This window comes from Pimephales promelas, chromosome 4, assembly GCF_988280905.1.
Source record: "Pimephales promelas chromosome 4, fPimPro1.hap1.1, whole genome shotgun sequence".
NCBI classification, from domain to species: domain Eukaryota; kingdom Metazoa; phylum Chordata; class Actinopteri; order Cypriniformes; family Leuciscidae; genus Pimephales; species Pimephales promelas.
In genome coordinates this window covers 33,407,468-33,425,138 of record NC_142772.1, presented here as the reverse complement: position 1 = coordinate 33,425,138, position 17,671 = coordinate 33,407,468, and the positions used below count along the sequence as shown (strand labels likewise).

Genomic DNA, 17,671 nt, shown 5'->3' with positions numbered 1-17,671 from the left:
GGGTTTTTTAAATGTTAAGGGCTTCCAAATGTGATTATCCCATTCCCTTCCTAAAAGGAAGGAATTTTGCGAGTATAGTACGTGTGGTATTGTAATGACAACGTATTGTTTCCAAAATTAAATAACTGCCTTTTATTTGTCATTGAATTAAAATTACAGCAAACTGGCAATATTATTTCAAAAAACATATTATCTATTATAATTACATTTTAAAATATAAGAAAACGAATTTTCAGTTCCATACAGATTTATTTGTATTACAATGATATCGTTGAAATTCCATAGCAGGTTCATTAAAAATAGCAAAGTATAGCAAGTGAGACTCCTTTTTTGGGTTGTTAGACAGGCATTGCTCCCACTGAGTACGATGCGGAACACTTGAAAGGGTTTAGATGTCGGAGGGAATGATCATTGTGATGTACTGCTAAGCTGCGATTTGATTGGTTAAGATTTGAACGCGACGCAGCAATGTTGAAATCTGATTGGTTTGTTTTTTCGTGGGAAAGAATATTGAGGAAATGTTTGAAGTATTTGCTAACGGTGTGTTATTTCTCTATTTAACTCGATGCACTCCCTCACAAAATGTCATTGGATGAAACCACATTTAATTATTCTCAACCCAAGCTAACGAAAGGTACTAACGTTAGTCAACAAAATGGAGGCAGAATGTTTACTTCCCTTTTGTTTTGCTATCCAGCTGCTATGCCTGATGCTAGGTTAACAAGTTTGTCCATGGTTTCATAAAACTACTAACAGTGCTTTTGGCAGTTATTAAATTGCATGTTGGAGTTAATCATTTGTGGTGCAGTTAGTTTACAGTACAGTTAGTTAGTAACTGACTGACAGCTATGAACAGTTAGCTCGAGCAGAACCAACTTCGATCTCATATGTGAATTTACTGTGTGTTTTAGAGGATTGGAGGACCACACATTGTGCTTTACATTCAGTGCCTAATGATGCACCCGTCGGGTAAACGAGCCACGCGCAGAGAGGAGCTGCTGCTGGAGTTGGCTTGTGAGTGGGGCTCGTGTCAGGAGACGTTTGACAGGATGCAGGACTTCTGCCAGCACGTGGAGAAACATTATAAAGCTACAGTGGACAGCGAGACAGACTTACCAGGTGCGTTCAACACCTGTGGCCAGTTGCATAATAAACACAATGTCAAGTTTCTGCCTCTATGTACTGTCTGACCAACTTGTTATTCAAGAGGTATTCAGTATTATTTTTTTGAATTCATATGATACCAATCTACGTTTTTATGTAGCTGACATAAAAATTAGATGACTGACTTCTAATGCTAGTATTATAAGCAGTTTATAACTGGCCACTGGAAGTGTCAGCATTGATTTGTCCTTTAAACCATTTACGTATTTTCCTGTCTTAAAAAAAATAGTTCATTAAAAATAGAAAACATTACTAAAATATTACTAAAAAAACAACATTTTTGTTGATTTTAAATAAAGCTGAAATGTCAATGTTAAATGGAAAAAGAAAAAAAAAAGGGCAACTAACTGAAATGAGAGTAAGGTTGTAAGTACAAAATATTTAAAAGTAAAACCTAAACCTGAAAATACTATTTAGAAATATTTAAAAGAAATATTAAAAATGGCAAAAGCACATAAAAAAATGACTAAAAATAAATCAATTTCAACAACTGAAAATATACAAAATAAAAGCTCATTCAAAATATTAATATAAACTTCAATAGTATATAAATAACAGCTTTTGTTGCAATTGTGAGATGTAACACAATTAATGAGAATTTTTTGTGTAAAAATGAGGAATAAGGTTTCAGTTATTAATGTAAGTACACAATATATATACTAGGACTAGTGTACAATAATAAAATCTGGTTTAAGGTGTTCAAAGGAGACTATTAGTGCTGAGAGAGGGACAGGAACACATTACATTTCTTATTTCTTCATCCATTTCACCAACAGTCACTGGCACACTTATGCATTGTTCATCTATCTGTATAGATGAACATTGCACATCATCAGCAGGTGATTGTCTCTGAGTATTAAGCTATAGCAAGCATATCAGCATTCCTCGGGTTTCTGGCTTCATTGTCCTGGTCCACAATTAGCCCTAAGCTTGCCTGCATGCTTTACAGATGAGGAGCATAACTGTCTATGGCAAGACTGTGGTTTCTGCTCGGTGGAAGGAGATCCGGAGCTTCTCAGACACATGTTTTTCCATTGCTACCACACCAAGTTGAAGCAGTGGGGACTTGCTATACTCAATGGCCACAGTGATATGGGTGCCTGCTCGGTCGGCCTGCAGAACCGCAACATTGTGCCTGAGGTTCAAGAGAACTTCCTCTGTCTTTGGGAGCATTGTGAGGTACGAAGACAATCCAACATATTCTTTTTAAGTACTGTAGACGATAAATTGCATGTGGCTCGTCAAATCAGATCAAGTACTCAGCTGATAAGTATGTTTGTATTCAGATGTCTATGGATAATCCAGAGTGGTTCTACAGACATGTGGAGATGCATGCCCACTGTCTCGAGGCTAATAAAGAGAATGTTTTGTTCTGTGGCTGGAAAGGTAAGAAATGATAGTATTTTTCTTTATTATTATTATGTTGTCAATTATTATTTTATTATGTATTCAAAGAATACTTCACCCAAAAATAAAAAATTCAGTCATCATTTACTTACCCTGAATTTATTATTTTGTTGTAAATTAAGATATTTTGAAGAATGTCTGTAACCAAACAGTTGATACACCCAATTGAATTGCATAGTTTTGTTTCCCTTGCTATAATGGGAAGACTAATTAAAAAAGAAAGTAAACAACATATTACCGCTTTGTCACGACAAAATCAAAACTTGAAATTGCTGGAAAATATGATGACTGTGCTGCCTTGGGGAAATTAAAGGTACAATACATCTTTGTGTCTGCGTCTTTGACCAGTGTGTACAAGCTTGATGACTGCTGAAAATGTATAATACATTGTTTATATAAATAAAATTTATAAAAAAAATAAATTGTTATTGCCTTTACGTTGTTATTTTGGAATAAATGTAAAAATGCGTAAAAACAACAAGTAAAACGTACTTGGTTTTAAAAGAACAATACATAGTTAGTGTAAAATACAAAATAGAATTGTATTTGGTCCCTTTTTTATATAATGTTTATTTAATTAAAAATATGTGTAACAGAGACGTACGTTTTCATTTGATATACACCACTGATGCTCATGTATTATAATATGACTTTTCCAGGTATAAATATTACACTTTTAAAATAAAGCTACCTGATGTATCCAGTGGAAACTCAAAAACAGTTGGGGGTGAATTCAAATATCTTTTTATTTTTAGTTGTTTAAAGTCAACATGAAATCAAAATTGATAATCCTTTTTTTTATGGAATATTGCAGTATTTATTATAAATGATTTATCCATACTGATAATTATTTTTTCAAAACTCATGTGTCCTCATAATATTTGATCAAAATAACTTCTTGCTGTTTTACTCGGAAGATATTTACATTTCTACTATCTATGAGAGTGAACTACATGGCAGAAAAAAACATCTTAGTTGAATGTGTAGAAATGTTCCTGAAAGATTTCCCTTCTCACAATGACTTTCACAGTTCATCACAGTTTTGAGAAGACATTCACTTTTTCCTTTTGACTTCTAGATTGTGAGGCCTCTTTCAAGGGCAGGTTTAAGTTGCGAGAGCACATGCGTAGTCACACACAGGAAAAGCTGGTGGCATGTCCGACCTGCGGAGGAATGTTCGCCAACAACACAAAGTTCTTCGACCACATTCGACGACAGACCTCCATAGAAGGTGAGAGAGATTGTATTTCAGGTGGTACACATGCAGCAATAACAGGGAATCTTTAATTCTTCTATTGATCAATTTGGACTCATTTCAATATAAGTATTTCAAATCTAATTTTTATGGGCCAGTTGTTTATGTGTGTATTTTTTTATAGGTCAAAGATTTCAATGTTCCCACTGCTCTAAACGTTTCGCCACTGAGCGGCTGCTGAGAGACCACATGAGGAACCATGGTATGGGTATTTTTGTGTGTTATCTTTCACAAAGGTTGTACTTTGTTTTGCTGTATTGGAACTTTCAGGCCTTTATTGCCTGGTATGGTGTAATGATGTGCTAACCTGTTCTCTGTTCAAAGTCAACCATTATAAATGTCCACTTTGTGATATGACCTGCCCATCACCATCCTCGCTGAGAAACCACATCAAGTTTCGTCATTCCAATGAGAAGCCTTACAGCTGTGATTACTGCGAGTACAGGTGAGGCTGCTACATCACCAACGACTGTGACTCCTTTAATCTTTTGGCTTGCAATGTAAGACATGACCTGTCAGTTTGTTTTTGTTCATGTGATTTTCAGCTGTAAAAACCTAATAGACTTGCGGAAGCATTTAGACACACACAGCAGTGAGCCAGCGTATCGATGTGACTTCGCTGACTGCGATTACTCCACCCGCTCCCTTTACTCAATCAAGAACCACTACAAGCGCATTCATGAGGTGAGTCATTTGGAAAGTAACAGCAACATTCACCAATAAGGAAAAGACAACAGTATAAAACAACAACAAAATCATCTTTTGTGTTCCACAGAAAGTGTAATACAGGTTCTGAACAATGCTAAGCCTTTGCTAATTTGTCAATTGAATTAAATAAGGCTAGGCAATAGGTAACTAAAATACGTAAGATTAGTACATTGTTATATGTAATGCTGTTAATGTTGTTTTACCATGAGATTAATTGATTTAGTTTTTTTTTTCAAATGTAAATGGTAAAATGGCATTTGTTTTATAGCTGGTAATTGAAGTAAGAATGAAGGACTCTTATAATGTTAAAGTCCAAGGTTTGATTTATAAAAATTATCCATGTAATCTAGAATTAACTAATGTTGGAACTGATATAACTTCACTCAATAAATGATAAAATAAACGGTGTGAACAAACAAAATCAAACTAGCTGCATCAAAAAGTGAATATAATTCTACATCACTTCAAATGTACAGTAACTGATCTTCAGCTCATAGCTCTAGAATAGCTATAAATGTTAATGTGCTGTTTTTGCATTTAGGGAGATTACACTCCTCGCTATAAGTGTCACGTGTGTGAGCAGTGCTTTACCCGGGGGAACAACCTCACCGCCCACTTACGCAAGAAACATCAGTTCAAATGGCCTTCAGGACACCCGAGATTCAGGTTTGAAGGCTTCCTTTTTCCTTGTGGCCACCACCCATTAAGTTTTCATTACATATTTCCTCAACCACCTTACTATTCAAAAATGTGGGATCTCTTCGATTTTTCATGTTTTCAAAAGAAGATTTACATTCTAAAATAGTACAAAACCGTAGTTTTGTGAAATATTATTGCATTTTAAAATAATGGTTATCTATTTTCCTTTAGTTAAATATAATATTTCCTTTTAATGGTAAAATTTTTCTGCAGCCATTACTCCAGACTTCAGTGTCAAATGATTCTTTAGAAATCATTCTAATATTGTATTTTGGTGTTTAGGAATCGTTTATGAATATGGTCAATGTTGAAAACAGTTGTGCTGCTTAACATTTTTGTGGAACCCAAGGCTGCATCTGAAATAGAATACTCTCCTGAGTTGGTATTTATTTTGAATGAGTGATTATGTTGCGACTGCCAAAACAAATGTTGTGTAGTATGAAGAATGTAATCCAAATGGACTACATTCGCCAGGTTCACACTGTCATGTGACCTACCAGCGTCAGTTTTGTCACTTCATTGGCAAACCTCTCCTGTGACCCCCCATGGGATAGTAAAATGTCCATCAGTATGGCATGTGCAAACTTCAGAATCATCAGGTCACCTTCTTTTTGCCTACACTCTTATAAATACTATGAATTCAGACATAGTGCTCTCATCACTGTTTTGGTTTTATAGCAGGGATGGATGTGATTTCGGATGCAGCCCATGATAAAAAAAAGCAGAAAGCTTTGATGAATTGAAATTTATTTGTATCTTTTGTTGAAATATAAAAGCTTTTGCTGTCACTTTTGATCAATGTATCAATTTAATGCATCCATGCTGAATAAGTTGAATAAAACTTTCTTAAAAAAAAACATAGTGATCCAAAAATTTGAAGTAGTGTAACTAACAGTGGATCCTATGGGTGCTATTTAATTAATATTAATTTTAATTTTGGTTTCCAGTTGACAAAGCTTACCCGTCTAACCTGACTATGGTCTTTTACACTTTGCCAATCCCTCGTTTCAGGTATAAAGAGCACGAGGATGGATTCATGCGTCTGCAGCTGATCCGCTATGAGAGCGTGGAGTTAACAGAACAGCTGATGCGGGAGCGGCAGGGCGAGGGGGACAGCAGTGAGTCCAGCCAGCAGAACGTCCAATCCGGGGAAGAACTGGAGGAGACCATGGCGGGAAATAAAGAGGCAGGAATAAGAAAAGAGGGAGCAGAGGTCTGTAGGACTCAGGAAAATGCAGAAAGTGTGTTCTTGGTGTTGATGGCCGGCACCTCCTCAGAAACAGACTCTACAAGAGAGGGGTCAGTGATGTGTCAGCTACAGGACACTGCCCAACAGCTGGGCATGGAGGTGGTTTAACAGCTATTCGAATCCCTCCCTAAGACTGCTGTGTCAGACATAAAAAAAGACATTAGGACATTCCTTTTAACTCTGTGATAATACTCATTGTACAATGAGACTAACAGTGGACCAAACCTGGATAAGAGTGTTTTAGGATGCTGTCATCCTCAATCACCTTGAACACTGCACTGAAACAGAAAAGATCAAGCTAAATCACAAGTTAGCTCTGGGGATTGCTTAAAGAGATGATTCAAAAAAGGACATTTCTGTGATAATTTACTGACCCTGTGTCATTCTGACACTATATTATTTTGGTATGGCATGAAACAAAGTAAGGTGTTGTTAAGTAGATTGTTTGACCTGCCTTTTTTCATTCTATGAAAATAAAATTAATAGCAATTTATACTACCAAGCTCCAAAGGGGCAAGAAAGCATCATGAAATTATATGAAACAGTCCATATGACTTGTACGTAATATTATAAATGCTGTTTTCCCTTTTTGGAGTTTGGAATCATAAGTTACCTGCCTTGTAAGTAATATAAGGTAATAGGAACACACAAACGCACACCTCTATTTGTGTTTCACACGGAACAAGGATAATACAGGGTTGGGTGATTAAATGATAATTTGTACTATTAAAAACTAACTATCCTTTTATATTTGACTGTTTGGGTGTGTAAGGAAGTGAGAGAGAGGAAGGTAAAGGGGAATGGAAATGTTTAATCCTACTGAACAATTTAATCAGCTTTCTTTGACTCTTCAGGTTCAGTGTTAGTGTGAAAGGAGAAGGACTAATCACATTGGAGACATTTTTACAGTGTGTAGTTTTAACTAATAGTTGATTTGGAAGTGCTTCTGAACTTCAAACTGACTAACACCCATTTAATTTATTTCAACTTTATATGGAGAATCTGCAAAAACACCCATTCTAACCGAAACTACCTATTTCTGACACTTTTCTATCAAAGTAAAAAAAGGAGTTAAAATAAATTAAAAATAGTTTTGACCTTTCATTAAGATGCACCTTTTCCATAGGACTTTTATTTGCCTTTGAGTCCTAATACTCTAATTGAGAAGGAAAACTATACTAAATGACTTAATTTTATTTGAAATAAACAATGGCAGTTATTTCAGTACATTTTTGTCCTATTTGTTTTGTTTTTCTCCAATTCAAACACAAGCGAAAATTCTTGCTATTCAAAGGTTTCAAGACATTTAAAAAAAATCTTACAAACGCCAAAATTTAATTGGTAGTGTGTATATTGTGTACTCTGGTATGTTCAGTTCATATTCAGGTAGGTGTTTTCTGGGGATAATCCACTTTGCTCTTAGTTGATCCTGTATGTTGATCCAACGGTACTTGTAAGTCTTGTTTGTTTTAAGGAGAAGTTCACTTTGAAATTAATTTTTGCTATGTTTTAGCTTACCTCAAGGGCATCCAAGATGTAGGTGTCTTTGTTTCCACAGTAGTTTCAATTTTAATATTTTTAGGTCAAACCGTTCTTGTCTGTCAGTCATATAATGCAGGTCTATGGTCACCACCTCAAAGAGCATGCACAGAGAAGTCCAAATTAAACATGATTTAATGCGCTCTCTTGCACATGTATGTCACTCATTGTTTACACAGAGATTTTGGAAGTGTTACCTTTTAAACATATTTAGATATACAGGGAATCACAATGGAAGATGATTTCGATATATCAACAGGCTACGTTGAATTTTTTTCACAACCGTGAGAGAGATCCTTTACGGCGCTTGCCAAACCGAAGCACCCTCAGATGACTTGGACGTGGCTGTGGTTACCAGAGGTAAAAACAATATAAATGTTGTACGTTTTCTCACACAAACCGCTCGTTTTGTGTCTTGGGCCATCAATGTGTACTTACACTTATGAGTCATTAAATCATGTTTAATTTGGACTTCTCTGTGCATGCTCTTTGAGGTGGTGACCATAGACCTCCATTATATGACTGACGGACAAGAACGATTTGACCTAAAAATATCAAAATTGAAACTACTGTGGAAACAAAGACACCTTCATCTTGGATGCCTTTGAGGTAAGCTAAAACATACCAAAAATTAATTTCAAAGTGAACTATCCCTTTAATCTCTCAGGACAAGAGTCAGCAGTCAGGTTGTGCTCGGTTAGGCAGCAGTTAATGCATTACTGCAGCAGTCAGAGGTCAGTGTTGAGTGCTTTTCACAGATCTATGTTGTTACAGTAATTACACGCACTGCAGATCTCGAGGACATTGGACGAGATAATCTCAAATCAAATGTGAAAAACATGAAATTTACAATCAGCACAACGGAAAGTTAAGCTAAACTGCAAATCAGCCAAGCCATGGCTCTCTCCCGTTCTCTATAATCTCTTTGTCTCTGCTCTGGTGATAATCGCTGGTGTGTTAGCACAGAGTTTAAAAGATTAGTTTGCATTAGGGGCTTAGTGTGAGCTAAGATGCATCACTTCCCCTTTCTTTCCATCTGTCTTGCTCTGCCTCGGTTTGAAAATTGGTTCTTGGAGATAGTCTTTAAAAAAAATACATTTAATGTAAATGTTTTTTTCTGTATTCAAACAATTAGAACTTCCATATTGAGACAACAGAACTATGGATTCCTGAGTAGAGAATGAGTGGATGACGTTCATATGAGGAGACCGAACAGACATAGACTTTTCTGCATTAGAGAAGTAATACCACCAACGAAACGCCATGAAACTAGAAGCTCTTCTGCTGCTGCTTCTGGGGTCCATGCATGGGGTGTTCACGCAAGTGCCTATAACTGCATTTACTGAACGAACAGCTGTGGAGGAAGATCTAGGAAGTGGTAAGAGGAGCATTTGATTTATTCATGTCTAAACTAAGCTTACAAATTAGACAATGTCAGAAATATTTGAGCGCTATGTCCCTCAGGTCTGTTAGAGGTGGAACAGGAAGATAACCAGGGAGACACTTACTGGTCCGGGACAGCCCCACTTTGTTTTGGCGGGTGTAAGGGCAGACATAGGGAGTTAAAGAGAGACAACTGTGGAGATTCAGACTGCTGCTGGGTGGGATACAAATCCCTCTGTAGAGGTACAACAGATGCACTGCTTTTTTTTTGGCATTTCCATAAACACACAGAATATTCTGTTGAATTATTCTGTGTACACTGGAACTTATGTGCTTCATGAGTTTTGTCTAATAAACTTTTGCCCTAGTGAATTGTGGAAAACCTGATGTGGACTTTAACGGGATGGTGTATGGGAGTGATTGGTGGGTGGGTTCTGTGGTGCGGTACGACTGCAGGCCAGGTTTCGTGTTGGTTGGAGATCCTGCTCGAGCCTGCCAGTCCAATGGGAAATGGACGCCCAAACCGTCCTGCCTCAGTAAGTCCTTGTCTGGCTGAACATTGCACACAAATTATGGATTTGCCTGGAAAATGCTCAGATTATGAATACAAGACCTATTCTGTCTTAAGTCTCATATTTTATACATGATTCAAGATGACATTATTCAAGTTGTGCTATTTTTTTATAGTTAAAACAATTGGTCAAAGTCTTGGTTGTGGAGAAAAAAAAACAATGGTTGTGGTCTATTACATTTTACATTAAAAGGAATTTCACTGGCTGTGAATTACATTTCTGGTGTCCTCCTGTATGTGACATTAGGAGTATGTCATCGTGGCCGGGTTGAGATCAACGAGAAGGACATTGACGGGACGTGTTCGTCCACCTGTCCCGATGCTAAGAGCTATGCGGTTCCTCTGAACCACGTATGCAGTCGCATTGAGAACTGCAGGACTAAAGAATCAGGCTGGAAGCGCTGGTTTACACGCTGCAACTTCTGCGACTGTGACTGCTTCACTCGCTGTGGTAAGTTTCCAGTCATTTAAGAGTCATTTAAACTGCTGCTAGGTAAAGCTAGCAAATAAAAGTACACGAAAAATGCTGCAAAATAAATGTTTTATTTTAAATGCTTTCAGCTTCTACGGGATAGAAGACGGTTAATCTGTTTATCCTTTTCTATGAAGACATTATGTTTATTTGAGTTCTGGAAACAACAGAATGAATCTTTATTTGAATATACAAAGACAAGCTTCACATGCAACATGAATATGTATGCTAGCATTTTATGCATTTGATTATCTATGTAATTGGAGACTGGTAATGTACACTATTTGATTGTACCTTAATTATTCCTAATTGTTTAAAGATCAGACAAACAGTTGCTGCAGTACTCAGTGATTTTATTAAGTATTTAGCTATTTTTTAGATGCAATCAAATTATTAGATTATTTATTCACTGATTGATACAAATGTGGGATTTATATAGTATACTGACATGTAGAATCTGAGTGGTCTCATTTGAAACCACAAAATACAAGTGATTTTAGTCCCATCTGGTGAAATTCATAATGAAAATCTCATTGGGCTTGGGTTGGTAGCAGCCAATTCCTGGAAAAGATTGGGGTAGAAAATTAATATTTGATATATTTTGTGTTGAATTGTAATGAATTGATTGAAAAAAGTTGTTGTTTTTTCTTGCCAATTGTATTTTCACTCATCGTCAGACTGTGGCATATAAGTGCATGCTTTATATTATAATTAAACTCACACACTTACCCACGTCCAGCCTGTGTACAGATTTTCCTTTCTTGGACAGAAGCTCCCAGTACGTGTGGTCTTCAGTACACCCAGCCAGTCCGTTCACACTTTCCAAATATATGCCATAGCTTTTGCTAATGCTGGTTGTGAAACTAATAGAAATAAAGGTAGCAGAACAGAACAAAAATATAAATTAAGAACTAAGAAGTTCTCAATTGTCTAAAGGGGTGCTTGATTATGATTTCACTTTTCTAACTTTAATTAGTGTGTAATGTTGCTGTATGAGCATAATCAACATCTGCAAAGTTACAACGCTCAAAATTCAAAGCAAAGCGAGATATTTGCTTTTAAATAAATTCCTTTTTAAGCAACAAAAGGCTGGTAGACATTACACAACATTCCTCCCACGATAGTGACATCACTAACCCTAGAATTTACATAAACCCCGCCCCGGAACACAATTATTGTTGATTATCAAGACAGAATATACTTATCAATAACTAGAAGATAACTACACATTAGCTAATTCATCAACTAACCATACAGCAATGTCCTGTTGCTTTTACATGTTGTCACTTCTCGAGTCTCTCCATATTTGTCTGACTCCGGTTTGAACATAAAATGCTAAAAGTTTTTGAAACTTTCAGTGCATGTTGGTGTGAGGTAAAAGGAAGCTCTTGAAGCTCCGCCCTCTGTGCCGGGAGCAGCTGCTCACATGCATTTAAAGGAACAGACACAAAATGGTGCGTTTTTGCTTACCCTCAAAAAGTGACCATTTTAACATGCTGTATAAAAATATCTGGGAGGTATTTTGAGCTAAAACTTCACATACACACTCTGGAGACATCAAAGACTTATTTAACATCTTGTGAAAATGGCATTATACCACCTCTTTAAGCCTTGTACAATAAACTTAGAGGTTAAGCCTTGAGTCAGGTCATCTAAGCCTTGAGTCAGTTCAGGTATTGAGTCAGAAATCATTTCAGTCATCTAAATTAGCATATTTTAGCATTTCATGGATTCTTTGTTTTTGTCTTTCACAGTGGTAAAAGATTCCTAGCCTAGAAATCTAGACCCACCCTAAAGGCAGTGTGGTCTAGCAACTCTCCATTGGCTTTCGAGCTGGAACAAACAAACTCTAGTCAGGCCAATCACATTGTGTATAGAGTCGGCGGGCGGGTTTAACATAATGACGACAGAGTTGCGACGGTTCTCTGCTACTTGAAAACAAAGAATGGCTGCTGATGCTGCCGAACAGCGGTCTTTCGAATCGGCTTTGGCCGTGACTATGGAGGACTTGGAGTTAAGCTTTTCTTTGAGAAAAGAACAAAGAACGATAATTAAGGCATTCTTTAAAAAAAAGGAAGATGTGTTTGTAGTTTTGCCGACCAGATACAGCAAAAGTTTAATCCATCAACTAGCTCTGCATGTTGGTGGGAAAACGCTCTAGTTGGTTGTAGAGGTTATTTCCCCATAACCTCATTTAGTCATTACACTATAATGTACTGTACTGTTCTATTTGCATTAGGCCTTCTGGGTGTAAAGTGCATTAAACCACAATAATTTGATAAAAGTTTGGGTCATACTTGAAGCTACTGCTGTCCTGTAGTTTATTCAAGACTCCAAACATCGGCATTCCCTTTGGCACAGTGGTGGAGTATGAGATGATCGTATTGGTGTATTTATTAGTGACATCCACCTTAACTAACAGCAGGTCGCCTACTTCTGTTTAGAAAAGAGCAACAAACAGAGAAAGTGTGCTCTTTAGAAAACTGCAGGTGTTATGTAAATAACTGCATTTACAGTAAGTGACCAAAGCATTTAATAGCAAATGCTTTAGTAATTTGCAATGAATCATGGATTTACAAACTTTACAAATGTTATTTATTGTAAGTAGTAGTATAGACAAGATTTGAATTCAGTAATTATCCTTAAGTATCCTTGTTTTAAGCAGAATTCATGGCTTTATATAAAAAAAAAACGTACCTGAATGGTCGCTGTTTCCCAGCCCTGGAAAAGGCAGCAAAGCTGCAAAGCACAGAAGACTGATCGCTGTCAGAGCCATTCTACCAGTCTGCTCAGTGTGTCTGAATGTCTCTCTCAACCAAACCTATTTATATATTTTTGTATGCTAATTTTACTAATTGTTTTGGAAGTTTTTTAGAAATTCATACCTTAACAAGAACAGGTCAGGCAAGAAACTCAAGGAATCAAAAACAAATCTGACTTTTCAAGTCTCACTTCCTGAACCTTGTGCAATACACTGACAAGACAAGTGTTGAGTCCTTTTTAGCATAGTCATAAAAATGCACTATCCAAACTTAAATGATTGTAATTAATAAATGCTTTGGAACACAGACCTAAGGTTGGTCTCTTTTTGAAGACACTCAACAGCTAATTGAATGAGAGAAAAAAATAGAGTAAATAGTTATAGAAGTGAAAATTTACTGCAAAGCAAATTTCCTGTAGGCTACTAAACATTTATTCTATTTTATACAAAATGTATATTTAAAAAAATATTTAGAATCTACAAAATGTAAAAAAAAAATTAAAGCCATATGACTTTCATAGTGTTCCAAGTTGTTATCACAAAAAATTAAGTTCCTTTGAGATTTTTTACGCTGCAGGGGCCAGTTGCATAAACATTAAGTTTAGACAGTGTCTTAAGAACTAGCTTGAACAACTAGCAGTTAGTTAGGGGTGATTAGTTTACTCTTCGGTATCAAATTAGACCAATGTACCTTTTTATGTAACTAACTTTAAAAAGTTATGAAGAGTCTTGAAAAAAAATTGGATGACTAACTCGTAAGACTAGCGTTTTATGCAACTCGTGTAACGCAACAGGAATGAAAACAGGATGCAATTGCAAATAACGCTTTATTTTGTGAAGACAGCAACAGGCAGGTCAGATGACAACACGAAAGGGTCGGACAGGCACAACACAGATGGCGGGTGGTGCAGGGACCTTGGTGGGACAACCGGTGATGGTGCTCGGGACCGCCGGGATTAATACGTGCATGAAACACAGGTTTTAATTTCTCGTTGATAGACACATGGAAGGCGGGATGAATTATGTACGCCTGAGACGATTTTTTTTTCCATGCTGGGAAAAACTGTTGGCTGGTACCCTAAACTAAATTCAAACGGAGAGAGGCCCGTGGATGACACTGCCAACGAATTGTGGGCGTACTCCACCATCGAGAGTTGTTGACTCCAGGAGGAAGGATTCTTGGAAACCAGACATCGCAACACTCTCTCCAAGTCTTGGTTGGCTCTATCGGTTTGTCCATTGCTTTTGGGGATGAAACCCTGAAGATAGACTGACAGTCGCCCCCAGTAGTCTACAGAACTCTTGCCAAAATTTGGACACAAATTGGGGACCCCTGTCAGAAACCACGTCCATCGGGAGGACATGTCGTCGAAAGACGTGATCTATAATGATTACTGCTGTTTCCTTGGCGGAGGGTAATTTAGGCAAGGAACTGAAATGAGCCGCCTTTGACCTGTCCACGACGGTCAAAACGACTGTCTTGCCCTGGGAGGGCGGTAACAAAATCTAGAGCGATGTGGTCCCAGGGTTTCGAAGAGACTGACAGCAGTTGAACGAACCCATCTGGGTCGACTGGAAGTCTTATCAGTGGCACAAACTGAGCAAGCAGGACAAAATTGCAGATGTTGCGAGCCATCAATGGCCACCACCTGAATCATTGTCTTACCAAAAAACTGATGCTTATTCTAACCCTAACTCTACCAGTCTACAAATACTTGACTATAATGAGAGTGAGTTGTCATGTAGGTGCAACGTTACTAGTCAACAGAATGTGTTAAAAGGACCATCAAAATAAAGTGAAACCCGCACACAGTTTTAATATTGCCTGAAATCTCCAGGTTTTCCATGGCCTACCCTGAGTCAGTGAACTAATGAACATTCAATGACATTTAACTACACGTAGATTCGTCAAGGTCGTATGTAAATAAAACGGCAACGCCCAATCCTTAGAAAACCTGCAAAGCAGGTATAATTGTTGTCCGAGCTATTCTACCAGTCTGACCAGAGTGTCTGATATCCCTTAGAAAGGAGTGTTCTGTAAAGACTTCCACCATGGATTCATTTATACTCCTGAGATGTTTCAATGCTTGTCTCACTGTCACAGCGGTTTGCATTGTCAAGTCCATCCGTCAGTCAACATTCAATCTTAACAGAACTTCTCAAACTAAATATAAAGACATTTTGTGCATCTCTGGAATAGTGCATTAGACCAACATGTGAATCACGTGAAGTGTTTTTTTTCCTGATCTGTGTTTAGATGAACCGTTTTGCCAGGTGAAGAGGTAGTGTTGAATAGTGTTCTGGGAATGTACACTATTTATTTGAATCAAATGAGCTGGGAATATTTGTTAAAAGATCAAGGAGGCTGTTCAGTCCGTCAGCTCTACATGTTTATTAGAATGTTATACTACTGTAGATGCATATGAAATTATGAGTTTATCCACTCACTTAAACTTTACACTGATGACATGGATGAATCATGATGTGGTAATAATTCAGCAGTCACATTTTATAGTTCATGATAAAACAAATCTATTTTTTGGCCCAAGTAGTGAACCTCAAGATCAAATTCTCATCTCTCTGGGGTTGGTAGCAGCCAATTCCTGCAAAAGATTGAGGCATTCCAGACTTTAAATAACAATCTACATTTAATAATGAATTATTGTGTGTTGTAAGTTGATTTAAACCTTCCTGCTCAATAAAATAATACTCTATATGTATAGTATTTAATTATCTTTCCCCTTACCCACTTCCAGTCGGGTGATAACTCCTGCTTTCTCCGACAGAAGTTCCCAGTATGTATGGTCCTTATCAGATCCAGCCAATCCATTCACACTCTCCAGATATATACCAACGGTTTTGTGAATAGTGTATGAGAATCTATTGTTAAAACAGAAAAGGTAGAATTAGCACAAAATTAATGCTTTCTAAAATTTTGTTAGTCCTCGGCCTTGTTCAATTGACCGAGACAGATTCAGCATCTGCGGGCTTATCGGAAATGGACTGAAAATCAATAGTACATTACAGAATTGCATTGATATTTTTGTTCCTGTTTTCCTTTGTGGTCACAGTGGTTAAATATGCCCCATTTTCCTATAACCTTGATTTTGATTAAGGGTTGTTACAACCAGTAGTAAAGTTAATCAGGTATGATATAATTGCATCACTGCATGTGAAGTGCACTAAACCTCGCTAAATGAATTCAGTAAAATTTGAAGGAATACTTGAAGCCGGCGTTGCTGTCCTGCAGTTGATTTAAGGCCTCAAACATCAGCCCTTCCTCTGTCACAGTGGTGGAGTAGGAAACATGCTCATTAGTGAAATCATTCACCACAGTCACCTTAACAGGGACCTGTCCCAGCTTGCCTGTTTTGAGAGAGAGAGAAAAAAGAGCATCATATAGCTTGAATACATCAAATGCAGTGGTAATTTAGAGTTAGGTGTAGCTTTAATGACAAATACACAGTATTAGGTGCAAGTCATTAATAATCAGGCATAAGACAACATTTACACTTTTTTCTGTAATTTAAATAGTGTAGAACAATTCTGTATAACACAGTAGTGGAGTTAACATCAGAGTTGAACGTCTAATGTTAAAATGTATGTTTTTAATGTAACACTTATGGACTCACCTGAGTCTGCAGGCAGTCCCAGCCCTGGGAAAGGCAGCAAAGCTGCAAAGCACAGAAGACTAATCGCTGTCAGAGCCATTCTACCAGTCTCCTCAGTGTGTCTGAATGTCTCCAACAACCTCACACTCTATTTATATTCTGCATTTTCTTTGCATGTCTATTTCTAGATAATAAATGATCTGGTTTATGGGAAGTCTTATCTCTTACCTTAGAAAGGAGTGGTCTGCAAATGTTTTTGCTATGGATTAATTCTTTGATGCTTGGTTCTGAGAACTGTTGAGTAACAATGATAACATTGAAAGTACAGAAGTAATTTTTTGGCATGGACTTGTGGCCATATTCACATGACATGTCAAATATACTGTAGAGAGTGATGATTATGTGGTTATGTTATCATTTACCACTGACCTCTCTTACTTCTTAAATATTTGTTTATATTTCATTAATTACGCACAACAAAATAACCCGACCATTGTTGCTTTATCCCCAGTGACGTGCAGGTGTCATAGTACCTTGGAAGCTCTCTTTAATTATTTTATCAAATCATTTCTTTACCTGACCAGATCAGTTCCTGGCATAAAATTGGATTAGAAAATATGTAAATGTCAGAATTCCTTCCATTGTACATCTCCTCTCTATATATTATGCAAAGGCTGGTTGTGATAGAGGAGAACACAAATGGTGAGACCCTATCTATCTATCTATCTATCCATCTATCCATCTATCCGTCCGTCCGTCCGTCCGTCTGTCTGTATGTATGTGTCAAGATTTACGAATTTCAGTAAAATCCATTCAATTGAATTGAATAATCCTTTATATATATTATTGCAT

General features: G+C 37.1%; 4 protein-coding genes across 6 annotated transcripts; 2 read left to right on the top strand and 2 right to left on the bottom strand.

The window, feature by feature from the left end:
• The first annotated feature begins 402 nt into the window (after nt 1–402).
• On the top strand, nt 403–7,995 carry hinfp (histone H4 transcription factor). Of its 2 annotated transcripts, none has more exons than XM_039659164.2 (10): nt 403–540; nt 912–1,119; nt 2,114–2,343; nt 2,451–2,550; nt 3,650–3,802; nt 3,951–4,028; nt 4,151–4,271; nt 4,372–4,510; nt 5,076–5,200; nt 6,245–7,995. In XM_039659164.2, the coding sequence occupies exons 1-10, from the start codon at nt 469–471 to the stop codon at nt 6,588–6,590; spliced, it is 1,572 nt and encodes a 523-aa protein (XP_039515098.2). In that variant the 5' UTR covers nt 403–468; the 3' UTR covers nt 6,591–7,995. The 2 variants fall into 2 exon arrangements, with proteins under 2 accessions (XP_039515098.2, XP_039515099.2); XM_039659165.2 differs by having other exon boundaries at nt 498–634.
• Nucleotides 7,996–8,623: 628 nt separating this feature from the next.
• Nucleotides 8,624–10,653, top strand: LOC120469399 (complement receptor type 1). 2 transcript variants are annotated; one of them, XM_039658364.2, is made up of 5 exons: nt 8,624–9,399; nt 9,486–9,647; nt 9,773–9,940; nt 10,223–10,426; nt 10,537–10,653. In XM_039658364.2, the coding sequence occupies exons 1-5, from the start codon at nt 9,285–9,287 to the stop codon at nt 10,548–10,550; spliced, it is 663 nt and encodes a 220-aa protein (XP_039514298.2). In that variant the 5' UTR covers nt 8,624–9,284; the 3' UTR covers nt 10,551–10,653. The 2 variants fall into 2 exon arrangements, with proteins under 2 accessions (XP_039514298.2, XP_088985862.1); XM_089129736.1 differs by lacking the exon at nt 10,537–10,653 and having other exon boundaries at nt 10,223–10,515.
• Nucleotides 10,654–10,871: 218 nt separating this feature from the next.
• tcnbb (transcobalamin beta b) lies at nt 10,872–13,397 on the bottom strand. Its single transcript, XM_089129737.1, has 4 exons — nt 13,145–13,397; nt 12,745–12,883; nt 11,177–11,310; nt 10,872–11,008 (listed from the first exon to the last, which is right to left on the bottom strand). Exons 1-4 carry the CDS (start codon nt 13,221–13,223, stop codon nt 10,944–10,946), a joined length of 417 nt encoding a protein of 138 aa, XP_088985863.1. The 5' UTR covers nt 13,224–13,397; the 3' UTR covers nt 10,872–10,943.
• Nucleotides 13,398–15,580: 2,183 nt separating this feature from the next.
• Nucleotides 15,581–16,960, bottom strand: tcnba (transcobalamin beta a). Its single transcript, XM_089130304.1, has 4 exons — nt 16,841–16,960; nt 16,433–16,574; nt 15,955–16,088; nt 15,581–15,811 (listed from the first exon to the last, which is right to left on the bottom strand). The coding sequence occupies exons 1-4, from the start codon at nt 16,917–16,919 to the stop codon at nt 15,741–15,743; spliced, it is 426 nt and encodes a 141-aa protein (XP_088986430.1). The 5' UTR covers nt 16,920–16,960; the 3' UTR covers nt 15,581–15,740.
• Between the last annotated feature and the right edge of the window lie 711 nt (nt 16,961–17,671).

Excerpts from the sequence above, each read along its gene's own strand:
- LOC120469399 (XM_089129736.1), top strand. The coding sequence starts at position 9,285 with ATGAAACTAGAAGCTCTTCTGCTGCTGCTTCTGGGGTCCATGCATGGG. Across the intron at positions 9,648-9,772 it reads ATACAAATCCCTCTGTAGAG|TGAATTGTGGAAAACCTGAT; the intron begins GTACAACAGATG and ends CTTTTGCCCTAG. Across the intron at positions 9,941-10,222 it reads GCCCAAACCGTCCTGCCTCA|GAGTATGTCATCGTGGCCGG; the intron begins GTAAGTCCTTGT and ends ATGTGACATTAG.
- tcnbb (XM_089129737.1), bottom strand. The coding sequence starts at position 13,223 with ATGGCTCTGACAGCGATCAGTCTTCTGTGCTTTGCAGCTTTGCTGCCT. Across the intron at positions 12,884-13,144 it reads GGGAAACAGCGACCATTCAG|AAGTAGGCGACCTGCTGTTA; the intron begins GTACGTTTTTTT and ends TTTTCTAAACAG. Across the intron at positions 11,311-12,744 it reads CAGGACAGCAGTAGCTTCAA|TTTCACAACCAGCATTAGCA; the intron begins GTATGACCCAAA and ends TATTTCTATTAG.
- hinfp (XM_039659164.2), top strand. The coding sequence starts at position 469 with ATGTTGAAATCTGATTGGTTTGTTTTTTCGTGGGAAAGAATATTGAGG. Across the intron at positions 3,803-3,950 it reads ACGACAGACCTCCATAGAAG|GTCAAAGATTTCAATGTTCC; the intron begins GTGAGAGAGATT and ends ATTTTTTTATAG. Across the intron at positions 4,272-4,371 it reads TGTGATTACTGCGAGTACAG|CTGTAAAAACCTAATAGACT; the intron begins GTGAGGCTGCTA and ends TGTGATTTTCAG.
- tcnba (XM_089130304.1), bottom strand. The coding sequence starts at position 16,919 with ATGGCTCTGACAGCGATTAGTCTTCTGTGCTTTGCAGCTTTGCTGCCT. Across the intron at positions 16,089-16,432 it reads GACAGCAACGCCGGCTTCAA|ATTCTCATACACTATTCACA; the intron begins GTATTCCTTCAA and ends TTTTAACAATAG. Across the intron at positions 15,812-15,954 it reads TATCACCCGACTGGAAGTGG|GAATTGGCTGCTACCAACCC; the intron begins GTAAGGGGAAAG and ends AATCTTTTGCAG.